Genomic DNA, 15,962 nt, shown 5'->3' on the forward strand with positions numbered 1-15,962 from the left:
CCTACATAAGAACATAAGAATTGCCATACTGGGACAGACCGAAGGTCCATCAAGCCCAGTATCTTGTTTCCAACAGGGGCCAACCCAAGTATTTAGCTAGATCCCAAATAGTAAAATAGATTCCATGTAGCTTATCCTAGGAACAAAGCAATGGATTTCCCCAAGCCATCTCAATAATAGCCTATGGACTTCTCTTTTAGGAAATTATCCAAACCTTTTTTAAACCCCGCTAAGCTAACTGATTTTACCACATTCTCCAGCTTGGGAAACACTGTTCACCTATGTAGATGATATCTTTATATTGATTGAGATATTCAGATCTTACCAACCCAGCCTTTAAAATAAATCATTGTATCTCCAAACTCCAAGCCTGGGCTATGTCTGTCCAGATGAAGCTAAATGCTGCAAAAACAAATCTTTTATGGCTAGGCCCAAAATTAGAGTGTCTTAAGAGCATAAGAATTACCGCTGCTGGGTCAGACCAGTGGTCCATTGTGCCCGGCAGTCCGTTCACGCGGCGATCCCCAGGTCAAAGACCAGTGCTTTAAATGAGTCCAGCCTCACCTGCGTACATTCCAGTTTAGCAGGAACTTGTCCAACTTTGTCTTGAATCCCTGGAGGGTGTTTTCCCCTATAACAGACTCCGGAAGAGCGTTCCAGTTTTCTACCACTCTCTGGGTGAAGAAGAACTTCTTTACGTTTGTACAGAATCTATCCCCTTTCAACTTTAGAGAGTGCCCTCTCGTTCTCCCTACCTTGGAGAGGGTGAACAATCTATTCCCTTCAGTATTCTGAATGTTTCGATCATGTCCCCTCTCAGTCTTCTCTTTTCAAAGGAGAAGAGACCCAGTTTCTCCAATCTCTCACTGTAAGGGGCTCCTCCAGCCCCTTAACCATTTTAGTCGCTCTTCTCTGGACCCTTTCGAGTAGTACCGTGTCCTTCTTCATGTATGAAGACCAGTACTCCAGGTGAGGGCGCACCATGGCGTGGTATAGCGGCATGATAACCTTCTCCGATCTATTCGTGATCCCCTTCTTAATCATTCCTAGCATTCTGTTCGCCCTTTTGTCCGCCGCCGCACATTGCGAGGATGGCTTCATCGACTTGTCGATCAGGAACTCCCAAGTCTCTTTCCTGGGAGGTCTCTCCAAGTACCGCCCCGGACATCCTGTATTCGTGCATGAGATTTTTGTTGCCGACATGCATCACTTTACACTTATCCACGTTGAACCTCATTTGCCATGTTGATACCCATTTCTCGAGCTTGATTATGTCACATTGCAGATCTTTGCAATCCCCCTGTGTCTTCACTACTCTGAATAACTTTGTATCGTCCACAAATTTAATCACCTCACTCATCGTACCAATGTCCAGATCGTTTATAAAGATGTTGAAGAGCACAGGTCCAAGCACTGAGCCCTGCGGCACCACATTGGTGATGCTCTTCCAGTCCAAGTATTGTCCATTTAACCCCACTCTCTGTTTCCTATGCTCCAGCCAGTTTTTACTCCACATGAGTATTTCACCCTCGATTCCATGGCTCACAATTTTCCAAAGTAGTCGGTCATGTGGAACCTTGTGGAACGCCTTCTGAAAATCAAGATATACAATGTTGACCGGGTCACCTTTGTCTAGCTGCCTGTTTACTCCCTTGAAGAAGTGCAGCAAGTTCGTCAAACAAGATCTTCCTCCAACTGTAACTTTGGATTCCGGGGTCTCCCTGCAGATCGAGTTCTCTTCCAAGATATTGGGAGTTCTCATAGACTCTTCTCTTACTTTTAAGGATCAAATAAACTCTCTTGTCAAGAAGTGCTTTTTTAGCCTTCGAATGTTGAGGAAGGTCAGAAACCTTTTCCAACAACAACACTTCTATGTTCTGGTCCAATCTATCATATTATCCCAGCTAGATTACTGTAATGCTATCTCAACATAAGAAAGACCTGCCTTCAAAGACTCCAACTGATACAAAATACCGCTGCAAAATTAATTTTTGGAAAAAGTAAATTCGACCATGTGTCTCCTTTGCTTTTAAACCTTCACTTGCTTCCGGTCTATCTCAGGATTCACTTCAAATGTGCATGTACTACTTTTAAAATTTTATATGGTATCTTCATCCCTCTTGTCCCTTTATTATGGAATGCTTATAGATTCTCCTATGCAAGAGGCACCCAACAAGTCAAACTCTCCCTTCCTTCAGTGAAAGGAATCAAAAGAGTCAAGAATTTCAGTAAATCCTTGGTTTTCAAATTTTCTCAACTATAGAACGAACTTCCTTTTATTTTAAGGGGTCATGGTCCTTTTCAACTTTTTTGTAAATCTTTAAAAACTATTTTATTTGCCAAACACTTCGGAAACCAGTCATATTAATATTTTCTGATTGTTACTTTTTTCAGTATCTTTTTAGTTACTGTTTACCGAGTCGAGCTTAATTACACGTTGTGTGAAGAAAATTTCTCCCCTGTTTTAAATCTTCCATTTAGTAGCTTTATCACATGCCCTCTAGTCCCAGTATTTTTGGAAAGAGTAAATAAGCAATTCACATCTACCCTTTCTACTTCACTCAGTATTTTATAGACCTCTATTATATCACCCCTGAGCCATATCTTCTCTAAGCTGAAAAGCCCTAGTCACTTTAGCCTTTCCTCATAGGGAAGTCATCCCATCCCTTTTATTATTTTTGTTGCCCTTCTATGTATCTTTTCTAATTCCGCTATATTTTTTTGAGATACAGCAACCAGAATTGCACACAGTATTTAAGTTGTGGCCGTACCATAGAGCAATATAAAGGCATTATAACATTTTTATCTTTGTCTTCCATTCCTTTCCTGATAATTCCTAACATTCTATTTGCTTTCTTAGCCGCCATCGCAAATTGAGCCGAACGTTTCAATGTATCCTCAACAACTCCCTAGATCCTTTTCCTGGGCAGTGACTCCTAACATAGAACCCAGCATCACATAGCTACTATTGTTATTGTTGTGAGCTCTTGCATAAGTAAGTGTGTCCCTTTAGCATGACCCACTAGCAAGGTAGGCCCACCTGGCTGCAAGCCATTTAAGATGGTGGAAACTGGGCCCAGATATCAGTGGGCAGGCCTCAGATATTTGACAGCGACTCTGGTGGGGTAAGGAGGGACCAATGCACTTCCTTCTTACCCTACTGGAACTTAAGTGTGGGGTAAGGAGGATTAAATGACTTGATTTGAATTGGGCTCTCTTGGTTCTATTTTCTTCCCATTTCCAGAGTATTCCAGATTGTGTGATGTGTCTCTCCTCATAGCTGAACACAGTAGACTCAAAATGGTAACAGTTCTTCTGGTTACTGTGGATGGGCAGACTAGATGGGCCATTCTGTCTTTATCTGCTATCATGTTTCTATGTTTCCCTACTGCTCCTTATGTTTCTATGGACTCCCTACTGCTCCTACAGTAATGGAGCTTAATTCCTTAAAATAATTCATAAAAGCTGTCACACAGTAAAAGAGTAGAGGGGAATATATTAAGGACATACTCAGTGCAGTATTTATTAAGTTCAGATATATTCTCATAATCTTTTTCCACTATCTAAATTACCTTAAAAGAAACAATTTCTTTCTGATCATCTTCGGTGTACTGTTTGTCTTCTAAGCAGCAAATGAAGAAGGCAGTGTCGTATCGTCTCTTCTTTATATTTTTAGATGCAACAGGCGTCAGCCAGTTTCCCCATTCATGTAGTGCCCAAATATTAGGCATGCATCCTAGCTCTGTACACAAATGAATAAAATGTGCAGGGCTGCTTTGGACCTTCAGCCTCCATTTCGCAAGTTCTTTTTGATCATGCTCTATCACCTTTGTGAAGCGTTCATTGGAATTTATGTCACAACTGTTTGGAATAACCAACAAAATTCCTGATTCTTCAAAAGTTTCTCTAATGGCACAAATGCGGAATGCTACATCTCCAGAAACTGGTGAGCCAAACTTGGTTCTGTCTGTTAGAAACACTGGAGGTCTGGAGCTGGGATTCTGTTTAACAGAACTGAGACCAAAGTTTGGCTTATGCTTATGCAATTTAAAAACATCCATCCAATCGCTGCAAAAGTCTGAATCATCTACAAGGCCACCTGGAAAGACATAAGTATCAGGCATGAAACTACTTGCAGTGCTGCGCTGAAGTAAAAGCACTTCATAATCAAAAGCAGTTTTTGGCAGCCAGGTCTGTCTACTTGGCTTCTTCAGACTAGACACATGGTTGTGTTTCAACACTGCATTTGTATCTCTGAGTCCTCCTGTTATAATTAGTGAAGCAGCCTCTCTCCAGTGCTTTAATGTCACATTCATCGTGGTTGTTTCCTACCAATCAGCCAGCTCTCCTTTTAGCCGTTGTGCTAGCCAGTTTTGCTCATCTAATACTTTCTGCGTGCTGTTTCCTCTTCAGGTTTTTCTCACTCTGTAGAATTCTTGATTACCATATATTCAAAAGAGTTCTGTAAAAATGCACATACAACAAATTATGTTTGGGGGAGGATAATTTTTACAGCCAAACACTTATAAAAATTCCTTAAATACACCTATTCTACAAAGGCAACATCAAAAGATTAAGCTCTTACCTTGCTAACCTTCATTCTTGTAAATCACACCTTATTCCGGGACCAGTGTGTTATTTCCATCTACCCATCAGGACTTTGTAGGATGCCTCAAACTTCAGAGACTTAAAATCCTCCCCCTCATACCTCATCACTGATTCTCCAAACATCAGTCAGTAGCAAAGCAGCCAGGAATATCTGTAGAGGATAACAAACTCCCTGGCAAGTAAATCTATTTGCTCATAGCAACAAATGCACCAATGAAAACTGAGAGAACAGGTCATAAAACATGAGAAACCTGAACAACAAAACAGTGCTAAAGGGAGACAGCCTGCACTGTCAGAAGGGAACTCCTGAACTAGGGACCCCCAAACTAAGTGCTAAATTTATTCTGATAGCATTCTTATAAAGGCTGGTCAGAAAACAGAAATCCAGCTTGCCAGTACATGAAAGGCAGACGATCGGTGAATCAGCATGAAATAGGACAGGTTCCCGGAATAAAGTGTGGATTTATAAGAAAGAAGATTAGCAAAGGTAAGAACCTAATCTTTCATTCATGTACAATCCCACTTTATTCTGGGACCAGAGGGACGTAACAGAGCAGTCCCTAAAATTCAGGGTGGAACTGATGAGCCCGCTGCCAAAACAGAGGCACCAAAAGCAGAATCATGCTTGGCCACCATATTGACCCTGTAAAACTTGGGACCAGGTAGCAGCCCTACAAATCTCATCCAGCTGACTCCGCCCAAGAGGACAAAACACCTCTGGTAGAATGAACCCGCACCGTGAGGGGGGAGGGGCTTCTTTCTGGCCGCCTCATAGGCCGCGGAAATAGCCATACAGATCCACCTGAAAATGGTGGCCTTAGACGCTGGCCTACTTTTGCGGGCAAGAGCTGCCAGAACAAACAGTTGGTCAGAGAGGCGAAACTTGTTGGTGACCTCCAGATACCGCAACAAAATCCTGCGTATGTCCAAAGACTGCAACACCTGGTCCTGGACCCTTGAACCAGAGGAAGCAAAAGCAGAAAGCTGGACTTCCTGATTCACATGGAAAGTGGAGACCACTTTTGGAAGAAAAGAAGGAACAGTGTGCACAATCACACCGGAATCCGTAATACGCAGAAAAGGATCCCAGCAGAAAAGAGCCTGACGCTCCGAAACTCTATGGGCTGAGGTAATAGCCTTGAGAAACACAGTCTTGATCATAAGATCCATAACGGATGCCTGCTCCAGAGGCTCATATGGCGAAAAAGCTAGAAAGCGGAGAACCAGATTAAGATTCCAAGTCGGACAGGGAAGGCACAACGGAGGTATAAGTCACAGAGCGCCCCATATAAAACAAGCCACATCTGCATGAGCTGCCAATGAGCCCTTCAAAGGAGGGCTCAAACATGAAAGACCGGCAATCTGCACCTGGAGCGAAGCTACCGTTAGGCCCTTCTTCAGGCCATTCTGCAGAAACTCCAGGACACAAGGAATCAATGGAACAGACCTGTTTAAGGGCGCAACAGGCCTGGTAACACCTCCAAGCCCTTGCATATGCAGCCACTGTGGACTTCCTTTTGCTGTGAAGCAATGTGGCAACCACTGCTGAAGAATAGCCCCTGCTATTCAAAGCCGTGTGCTCAAGAGCCATGCGAATGACCGACCACTTGACTCTGAGGGAGCCCACTGGCCCTGAATAGGCACTTTCATGCACACCGCTCCCCAGCTTGTGAGACTCACATCTGTAGACATAATCACCCAGTCCGAGATCCGGAGGGGAATACCCCTGGACAGCGAAAAGGGTCAGAGCCACCAAGCAAGACTGTTCTGTTCTACAGTCGTCCAGGGCAGGGGTGCATGTAACAGGTCCATCTGGGGATTCCATCACGAAAGTAGGGCATCCTGCAGTGGACGCAGAAGGGCCCTCACCCAAGGAACCACATTGATCATTGCCACCATGAATCCCAAAACCTGTAGGTACTGCCATGCCATTGGGATCGGAGTGTCTAGATTGTCCCTAACCTGTTGAAGCTTCTCCTGATGGGACACAGGCAGGAACACTGTGTTCTGTCCCATGTGAAATCAAACTTGCAGGTATTCCAAATCCTGCGTGGGCACGAGATGATTCTTTCTGAAGTTGATTATCCCTCCCAAGCGCTACAGCAACTGTACTACCTGATGAACAGCTCAGCACCCCTCAGACTCTGAGGGAGCTCTGATCAAGCAGTTGTCCAGACGTAGGTAAACCAGGACACAATGATGGGCCGCCACCACTACCACCATCACCTTGTGCACCGTTGCTAACCCTAAAGGGCATCGCTGCAAACTGAAAATGCTGCTCCAGGACGTGAAACCTCAGATATTTCCTGTGGTCTGGAAAAATGTGAATGTGGAGATATGCCTCCATCAGATCCAGGGGGCTAAGAACTCCCCCCAGCACCACCAAAGCAATCATGAAGCACACTGTCTCCATGTGGAAGCGAGGCACTTTGACTGCCTTGAGGTTCAGGATCGGCTTCCAATCTTCTGAGCCTTTCTTTGGAACAATGAAGTATATCGAGTATCTCTCAGAGCCCAAGTTGTGCTCTGAAACGGGTTTTATGGCTGCAATATCGAGTATCTGCAGACTGTGGCCTGCACCCGAACTGTCTTCTCAGGATGGCTCACCAGGGAATCCAAAAAATATTCAGTCAGAGGAAAGAGAAACTCCAGCTTGTAGCCATTCCTGAGTAACTCCAAGACCCAGAAATCAGAGGTTATTGTCTGCCATTCTGCCATAAAAGCCAACAACCGCCTCCCGATGTGTGTGGGAGGGGATGCTGGCTGGCATCAGAATCGTGATGGAGCTTGGAATGACAAGCCCGGACCATGAAAGAAGAAGCTGACATCACTTTAATGCCAGTGGCTGCTGAATCAAAAAGTCACTTAAGGATGAAATTCACGCAGTGGTCCTGCACATTCTTCAGGACCACTCCCCAGTCACTGGGGAGAGAACTATGCTTGGTGACCTGCGCCACCGAGGAATCCACTATCGGAGAAGCAAAGCACTTGTTAAAGGCATCCACCATGGGATAGAAACATGGCAAGGGCACATTTCAAGGGACTCTCAGGCGCTTCCCAAATTTCCATAAGAATCTGAACCAGATCAGGATGATCAGGAAAAGAGGCAGATTGTGGCATTGGGTCACTCATTATGGAACATTCTGCAGTGAGAGGCTGCTCAGACTGCAGCTTCAAATCCTGGAGAGATTCAGAGATCAAATCCACAAGATAAGTGTACTTAAAAATCTATGCACCGTGGGATCCTTCCCACATCAGGGACTCTGCACTAATCAGAATCCTGGAGATCCGCTATATCTGCGGCTGCTGCCATGCTCCCCCCCCCCCCCCCCCCCGGCATAATTAGAGGCATGGCAAGAGTATCTGGCGCAACCAGGGACACCACTGGCTTACTTGTCTGCCCCCCAAAGGAAGAAAAGAGAAAAGGCCCTGGTCCACCACAGCAGGGGTTCCTGAGACCGGTCCAGGGGCCGGCAGAAGGGAGACTGGCAGAGCCTGATAAAGCATATGAACAAAATCTGGGTGAAACCCAACCTCCACAGCAGGAGCCGCCCTCTGTGCACTGGTCTTAGACTGCTTGGAGGATTCATGAGGTTTTTCGGCCCAGGACCCTCCCTCGCCATTTTCATGGGAGTCAGGGCAGAAGATGCTAGAAGATCGTCCTTGGAGGTCGAATGCACTGAACCTGGGCAAGCCTCGCACTCTCATGAGCCACAGCGCACATGGAACATGACTGTGCATCAGACAGCCATCCACCACAAATGAGGCATGAATCCATCAAATTTTTTAGGATTTTAGAGGGGGTGAGGGTAGGGCACGCAGAGAAACCACTCAGAAGCAGACTTTTTCCAAAGATATATGATCTCCCAGTCGGAACTGTCCCTGCAGGGAAACTGTGCAGCACGAGAGCGAAACCCGTGCACAAAAAGACTGAAAATACACAAAATAAAACACGAGCAGAAAAGATAAGCTCCTACAGCCTGGCTTGTAGGAAGACTGATGTTTGCAGAACCAGTGATGAGGGGGAGGTGTTTAAGTCTCTGAAGTTTGAGGCTTCCTACAAAGTCCTGGGGGGTTGACAGAAATAACCCGCTGGTCCCAAAATAAAGGTGTGATTGTACAAGAAAGGTACCTTTTTTCATTAAAATGTTGTTATTTTCAGCATATCAAACAAAGCCTGTAAATTCTTTAGAATCACCCGAATAGTAGCCAAGTCAGAATATATGTACCTTACATACTCAAATATAAACTGAGATTTTTGGACCAAAAATGGGGTTCTCTGTTTATATTCAAGCCCTCTCTCCCTCCCCTGATGCACACATTCCTACCAATCTTGCTCCCGGTAGTGTGCCCCTCCTCCTCCACCACCACTGTCATCCCCCTCGAACTAGCAGAGTTCTCCTCCCTCCCTCTTCATTCCCCTCCTGGAGCCACAGGAAGGCCCGCCAGGCCTACTGCACTTCTCTGGTGGCTTAGCAGCACGTTGGGGAAAGTATGATTCCCGCTCACTCCTTCCCATGCTCTCTCTCAAATTGAAAATGGTTACTTTGACTTCCAACCATTTTTACTGTTGAGAAAGCATGCACAGAAGCAAGCAGGAATTGCTTTTGCCCCAACCTGCCACTTGGCCTGGAAGGGGGGAGGGCAATCCGGTCGGTCTGGATGTGTGGTTGGTCAAGGGGATGAGAAGAACTCTCAGTTCAAGAGTGGAGGTGCTGACAACGGGGGAACTCTGCTGGTTTGAGGGGGGCCTCCCAATGGCTGTGGTGGCAGAAGAGGGACATAACCGGTAAGGAAAACATGGTGGAATATAAACCCTTAGTTTATATTCAAATTACCATTTTTCCCCTAAAAAATGGGGGGGGGGGGGGAAGAATGGTATCTGTTTCTATTCAAATGGTTCATATTCGAGTATACGGTAATTTAACTAAAGACCATATTTTACCTCCAAGCAACATAGCCTCCACACATATGGTCCTCAGCTAATGAAAACTGAAACTAAAAACCACAGAGCTTTTACAATAGATGACTTTAGCATCATATTTAGAGTGACAACTGATGTCATCTCTCTAGAAAGGATAATTTCTAAGAAGCTTATCCCAAATTTACAGACTTAAATTCACTTTAACTTTTGTATCAAAAAGCATTTATTTGGAACACTCTACCAGCGCTGCGTGCGTCTGGTTGCGCTATATAAATATTTAATAGTAGTACCATATAAACTACTATACAAGATCATAATTGCAATACTTGAAATCACATTATGCAAAAGATAGATCCACTCCCCTCCAGACTACCTTACAATACCTTGTAGTCTACAGCAGAGTTTCTCAACACGTGTTACGCGTACCCATAAGGTATGCGAGCTGCTTGCTGGGTATGCGGCACTGCATGGGTCTCCCACCCCCTTCCTCCTTAATGATCGCCGCCAGCAGGGATCCCATGCCCTCCTTCCTGCCTGCCCCCTTTGCCAAAGCTGGGTATCCCATGCCCTCCTTCCTGCATTCCCTCCTCTGCTGAAGCCACCCAGGCTTCTGTCCGATGTCAGAGGGAAGCCTTTCGGGTCAGTAGGAATCCCAGTTACCTCCTACCAGACCGTCCAGCTGGGCTGCTCCTTTCTGTCTTCAGCCACATAGGAACGCGTGCAGTGGCTCTTGCACGCTGCATGTGGCTGACCCGGAAGTCTTCTCTCCGATGTCAACAGCTGACATCAGAGGGAAGGCTTGTGGGTCAACCACATGCAGTGTGTAAGAGCTGCGCTGATCATGTCCCTATGCGGCTGAAGGCAGGAAGGAGCAGCCCAGCTGGACAGTCTTGAAGGGAACGAGTGCAGCCCTGGAGCAAACAAGTAAGGGAGAGAGGAGACATGATAGTGGGACAAAGGGAGAAAAGAGGGGGGGGGGAAGGAGCACATTGGGATATGGGAGGGGCACGAATTTGGGACAAAGGCAGGGAGGGGGCACAAACTTGGGACATAGGAGCAAGGGAGGGAACAGAAAGGGAGAATTGTTAGGAACAAATGTGTGAGTGAGAGGGAAAGAGATGGTGCACATGGGGAAAGGAAGAAAGAGGAAAATTGGGCAGAGAGAGGAGTGAGATAAAGATGCATGGGGAATAGAAGGGTGAGAGGGAGAAATGTTGGATATGGTGGTGGAAAGGGAACAGGGACAGACTGATGGTGGATGCAAGGGGGAGGAATGTTGGACATAGTGATGGAGGAGAAGCTTCCGCCCACACACACGCGACTGCAGGCAGGCTCGGCTGGCTTAAGCAAGTTACTTTACTAACACGCCGCGAAGGTAAGAGGGAGGGAGGGAGATAGATTCGGCTGGTAGGTAGGAAGGAGGGAGGGGGCTGCATGCGATCGGTGACCGTGTGCGTTCCCTCCCTTAACTGCGGGGACAAGGCCATTCCCCGCTCCACGGGGCGGTGGATGGCCTTGTCCCCATACCCGCAGTGTGCCCTTTTTCCCCTCCCCCCCCCGTTTCAGTGGGTTACCCATGGGTAAAAGCCACCGTGTCATTCTCTAACTTCCACCTCCATGCTTCACAATTTATATAAAGTACTGAAGGGAATAGACTTAGTAGATAACGGCAGGTTGTTCACCATCTCCAAGATAGGGAGAACGAGAGGGCAACCTCTAAAATTGAAAGGGGATAGATTCCGTACAAACATAAGGAAGTTCTTCTTCACCCAGAGAATGGTAGAAAACTGGAACGCTCTTGCGGAGTCTGTCATAGGGGAAAACACCCTCCAGGGATTCAAGACAAAGTTAGACAAGTTCCTGCTGAACCAGAACGTACGCAGGTAGGACTAGTCTCAGTTAGGACGCTGGTCTTTGACCAGAGGGCCGCCGCGTGAGCTGACTCCTGGGCACGATGGACCACGGGTCTGACCCAGCAGCAGCAATTCTTATGTTCTTATAAGGTTCTTTTCTTGGAATGCTGTGCATTTCTCCATCCAAATTTGCGGGTTTAGAACTCACAACTTCGGTTATTTGCAAGTTTCTAAATCCTGACCCACCCCCACCTCCCGGACTTCTCTACACTGTACCTAGTGGCCTAGCAGTGAAGTAGGGCAGGAGACCATGGGAACTCACAGCAGCCATTTTTGTTGATGGCTCTGCATGGGGAAGAAGCATAGGAAGATCGCTCCTGCCCCGCTTCACCGCTACACCAGATAAGGTGTAATAATAATAATCAGTTTATATACTGCAAGATCGTGACGTTCTATGTGGTTTACAATAATTAAAAAATTACAATTAAAAAGAAATTGAATAGAACTAAAAATTAAGAAGCTAATAATTAAAAACACTATAATGATCTAAATGGTCCATAATAAAATTTTGCTTATTAGCTGCCTAAATATTTCATAAACAGATATGTCTTTAAATGTCTCCTAACTTCCCCATAACTGTCAGTAAGAACATAAGAACTGCCATCTCCGGATCAGACCTTCGGTCCATCAAGTCCGGTGATCCGCACACGCGGAGGCCCTGCCAGGTGTACACCTGGCGTAATTTATAGTCCACCATATCTTTATATGCCTCTCTTAAAGAGATATGCATCTAGTTTGCTCTTGAAGCCTAGGACGGTCGATTCCGCAATAATCTCCTCTGGGAGGGCATTCCAGGTGTCAACCACTCTCTGAGTGAAGCAGAACTTCCTGACATTAGTCCTGAACCTGTCCCCCCTTAGCTTCATTACATGTCCTCTAGTCCGTGTCAAATTGGACAATGTAAATAATCTTCTCTGCTCTATTTTGTCGATTCCTTTCAGTATTTTGAAGGTCTCGATCATATCCCCACGCAGTCTCCTTTTCTCAAGGGAGAACAATCCTAGTGTTATAAGTCTATCCTCGTATTCCAGTTTCTCCATACCCTTTACCAGTTTTGTTGCTCGTCTCTGCACCCTCTCCAGCAGTTTTATATCCTTCTTTAGGTAGGGAGACCAATGTTGGACGCAGTATTCCAAGTGTGGTCTGACCATTGCCCTATAAAGCGGCATTATAACTTTCTCCGATCTACTCGAGATTCCTTTCTTTATCATGCCCAACATTCTATTTGCCTTCTTTGCCGCTGCCGCGCATTGTGCCGACGGCTTCAGGGTCCTATCTATCAGTACACCCAGGTCCTTTTCTTGTTCACTCTTCCCCAGAGTTGCACCTGACATTGTATACTCGTATTCCTTATTTTTATTGCCTAAATGCATTACCTTGCATTTCTCCACATTGAACTTCATCTGCCATTTCTCCGCCCATGTTTCTAACCGACACAAGTCGCTCTGGAGTTCCTCTCTATCCTCCTGCGATCTGATTGCCCGGCATAGTTTTGTATCGTCTGCAAACTTGATGATCTCACTGGATGTTCCTTCCTCCAGGTCATTGATATAAATATTAAAAAGGATCGGCCCAAGTACCGAGCCCTGGGGTACACCACTAGTCACTTTCTCCCAGTTTGAGAACTTCCCATTTATGCCCACTCTCTGCTTTCGGTTTTCCAGCCATTTGCCTATCCATCTTTGTATATCTCCCTCTATGCCATGGCTTTGTAGTTTCCTGAGAAGTCTTTCGTGTGGGACTTTGTCGAACGCTTTCTGGAAGTCCAAGTATATTATGTCCACCGGCTTCCCACTATCAATTTGCTCGTTCACGGTCTCAAAAAATTGGAGTAAATTCGTCAAACATGATTTCCCTTTCCTGAATCCATGTTGACTGGGTTTCATCAAGTCGTGTGCATCCAAGTGCCGGACTATGCTATCCTTGATCAGTGCTTCAACCATCTTGCCGGGGACAGACGTAAGACTCACAGGCCTATAGTTGCCCGGTTCCCCTCTGGATCCTTTTTTGAAAATTGGCGTGACGTTCGCTATCCTCCAGTCGTCCGGTATCTGTCCAGTTCTGATTGTCAGGTTTGCAAGTTTTTGCAATAACTCTCCGATTTCAACCTTCAATTCCTTTAAGACTCTTGGGTGAATTCCATCCGGTCCATTTGTTCTAAATCCTTGCCCCATAATGCTGCTTGATATGAAAAAAGATTTTGATGATGTTTTTTAAATTTACATCCTCTAACAGGCAGGAAAACAAAATTCAAATGAGTTTCTCTTGTGTCTGTTGATTGCAAAAGAGAAAAGCTCAATTATATATTTGGGAGATAGACCAAACAAAGCCTTAAAGCAGAAGCAACCAAACTTAAACTTCACCCATACCTCCATTGGCAGCCAATGCAGTACTCGATAGGAGGGTGTTACATCATCATATTTCTTCAATCTAAAAATCAACCTAACCGCCACATTTTGAACCATTCGCAATCGCTGCATATTCCTCTGGAAAATCACCAAGTCGGCAATATTACAATAATCAAGCTGGCTTAGTATGAGAGACTGTACCAAAACTCTAAATGATGAAACATCAAAATATACCCTAATGAACTGAGTTAAGCCCTGATCCAGTATTATTCCCAGAACCTTAATGATAGATTGAATAGGATAGCTGAATTTATTTATACTCAATGATATCTTAGTATCAAATGGGCATGGTGAAGCTACAAAGAATTTCGTTTTTCCTGAATTAAGCTTCAGTCTAAATTCAGTCATCCATTGCTCCATTAGACCTAAAACTTCCGTTGCCTTGGAGGCAGAAGGGAGGCAAACAACAAAACAATTGTCTTTCTAAAATAGCCTCAAAGTAGATAACTACTTGGATTTCCTACCTAGGAAACCTTTTATAAAATAACACTATTTTATACAGTATATTACTTTTGGAGACATACATAAACTGTGTTCTGTCTGCTGCCGTCTCACACCTCACCTTCCGCTCCTTGCATGGGGGACTGGGTAAAACGCGAACCTCATGGACCTTGCAGATCTTAACTGCATGCTTTAAAAATTCTGCCCACCTCAGGGGTGAGTGGGATCTGTGAGGTCTGCAGGAGTTAAAACAAGGATCCATGCGGACCCCATGCACACTTTTTTTTTAAAAGACCGTGTAGTAGAGATCTGCATGGGGTCCACAGGATCCTCGTTTTGCTCAGTCCCTCAATAATAATAACAGTTTATATACTGCAATACGTTAAGTTCTATGCGGTTTACAATAGATTAAACGAGGTACAAATTGATTGAATTTAAGAGGGGGGAAGAGGAGAGTTAATAGAACCGGAAATGCGTTGTTGAGGAGAAAGAGATTAATAGGACAGAGGAAACACTATGGAGGAGAAAGAAGATGAGCAGGTCAGTTGTCTAGATATTTTAGGAACAGTTGAGTTTTTAGACGTTTTCTGAATTCCTCATAAGTAGTGGGTGAAAGCAGTTGATCTAGGTCTTTACCCCACAATGCTGCTTAATGTGAAAGAAGGTGTTCATGGTGTTTTTTCAGTTTACAACCTCTAACTGGGGGGGAAACGAAGAAGGAATGAGAGCTTCTCTTGTGTCTGTTGGCAGAGAAGGAGAAAAGGTCAATTATGTATTTAGGGGCAAGTCCGTTTAGCGCTTTAAAGCAGAAGCAGGCGAATTTAAACTTTATGCGTTCTTCCATCGGTAGCCAATGTAACTGCCGGTAGCAGGGTGATATATGATCGAATTTCTTTAGTCCGAAGATTAACCTGACCATTCAATGGTCTGTTATATTATTCTGAAGTATCAGAATTTTATAAATTTAAAGATATTTCTGTATTTTTAGCTGTATGGGATGCAGAGGGCTACTGTTTCTAGCATTTATAAGGGAAAAAGCGAATGTGTTAACTCCTTGACACTTAGGGCCAAATTTGGTTTTATATGGAAGAATTTTCATTGAGTCCAACATGCGCACACATCCAAAATAGTTTGGAATGAAAAGAACCCCTAAAATGACCACCTTGTAAGCAAAATTAGGTGTAACGGGAGCTGTTGAACTCTGAATTGCAGAGCTGTACATCTGAAACGCTGGATTGCTCCTGCAATCCCAATTTAGCAGCAAGCATACCTGTGACTATGCAAATTTTGACCATCCTGGATCAGGTTAGCAGAACTTCCATTCTTAAAGATTCACACTTATCTACATCTTAAAATACAATTATTAGCCTTATTCCATTGTGTGCAGACATGAAAAGCAATAGGAAAATTAATCTATGCGTTACCTACCAAGCCTGTCCCGAAGCATAAGAACATAAGAATAGCCTTACTGGGTCAGACCAATGGTCCATCAAGCCCGGTAGCCTGTTCTAACGATGGCCAATCCAGGTCACTAGTACCTAGCCAAAACCCAAGTAGCAATATAGCAATGTTACTTACCGTAACAGTTGTTATCCAGGGACAGCAGGCAGCTATTCTCACTAGTGGGTGATGTCATCAGACAGAGCCCCGGTACGGACGTCTCACAAG

At 44.9% G+C, this 15,962-nt stretch overlaps 1 protein-coding gene across 3 annotated transcripts in view; it reads right to left on the reverse strand.

Annotated features, from left to right (window-relative positions):
* The window catches only part of NUDT19 (nudix hydrolase 19), a 69,057-nt gene that overhangs the window by 13,392 nt on the left and 39,703 nt on the right, over positions 1–15,962 (reverse strand). For all 3 annotated transcript variants that reach the window (XM_033940975.1, XM_033940974.1, XM_033940973.1), the window contains one exon: positions 3,573–4,462. In XM_033940975.1, coding sequence (XP_033796866.1) covers positions 3,573–4,316 — 744 coding nt within the window. In that variant the 5' untranslated portion in view covers positions 4,317–4,462. The remainder of the gene's footprint in view (positions 1–3,572; positions 4,463–15,962) is intronic.

The sequence above is a fragment of the Geotrypetes seraphini genome, chromosome 4 (genome assembly GCF_902459505.1).
Source record: "Geotrypetes seraphini chromosome 4, aGeoSer1.1, whole genome shotgun sequence".
NCBI lineage: Eukaryota > Metazoa > Chordata > Amphibia > Gymnophiona > Dermophiidae > Geotrypetes > Geotrypetes seraphini.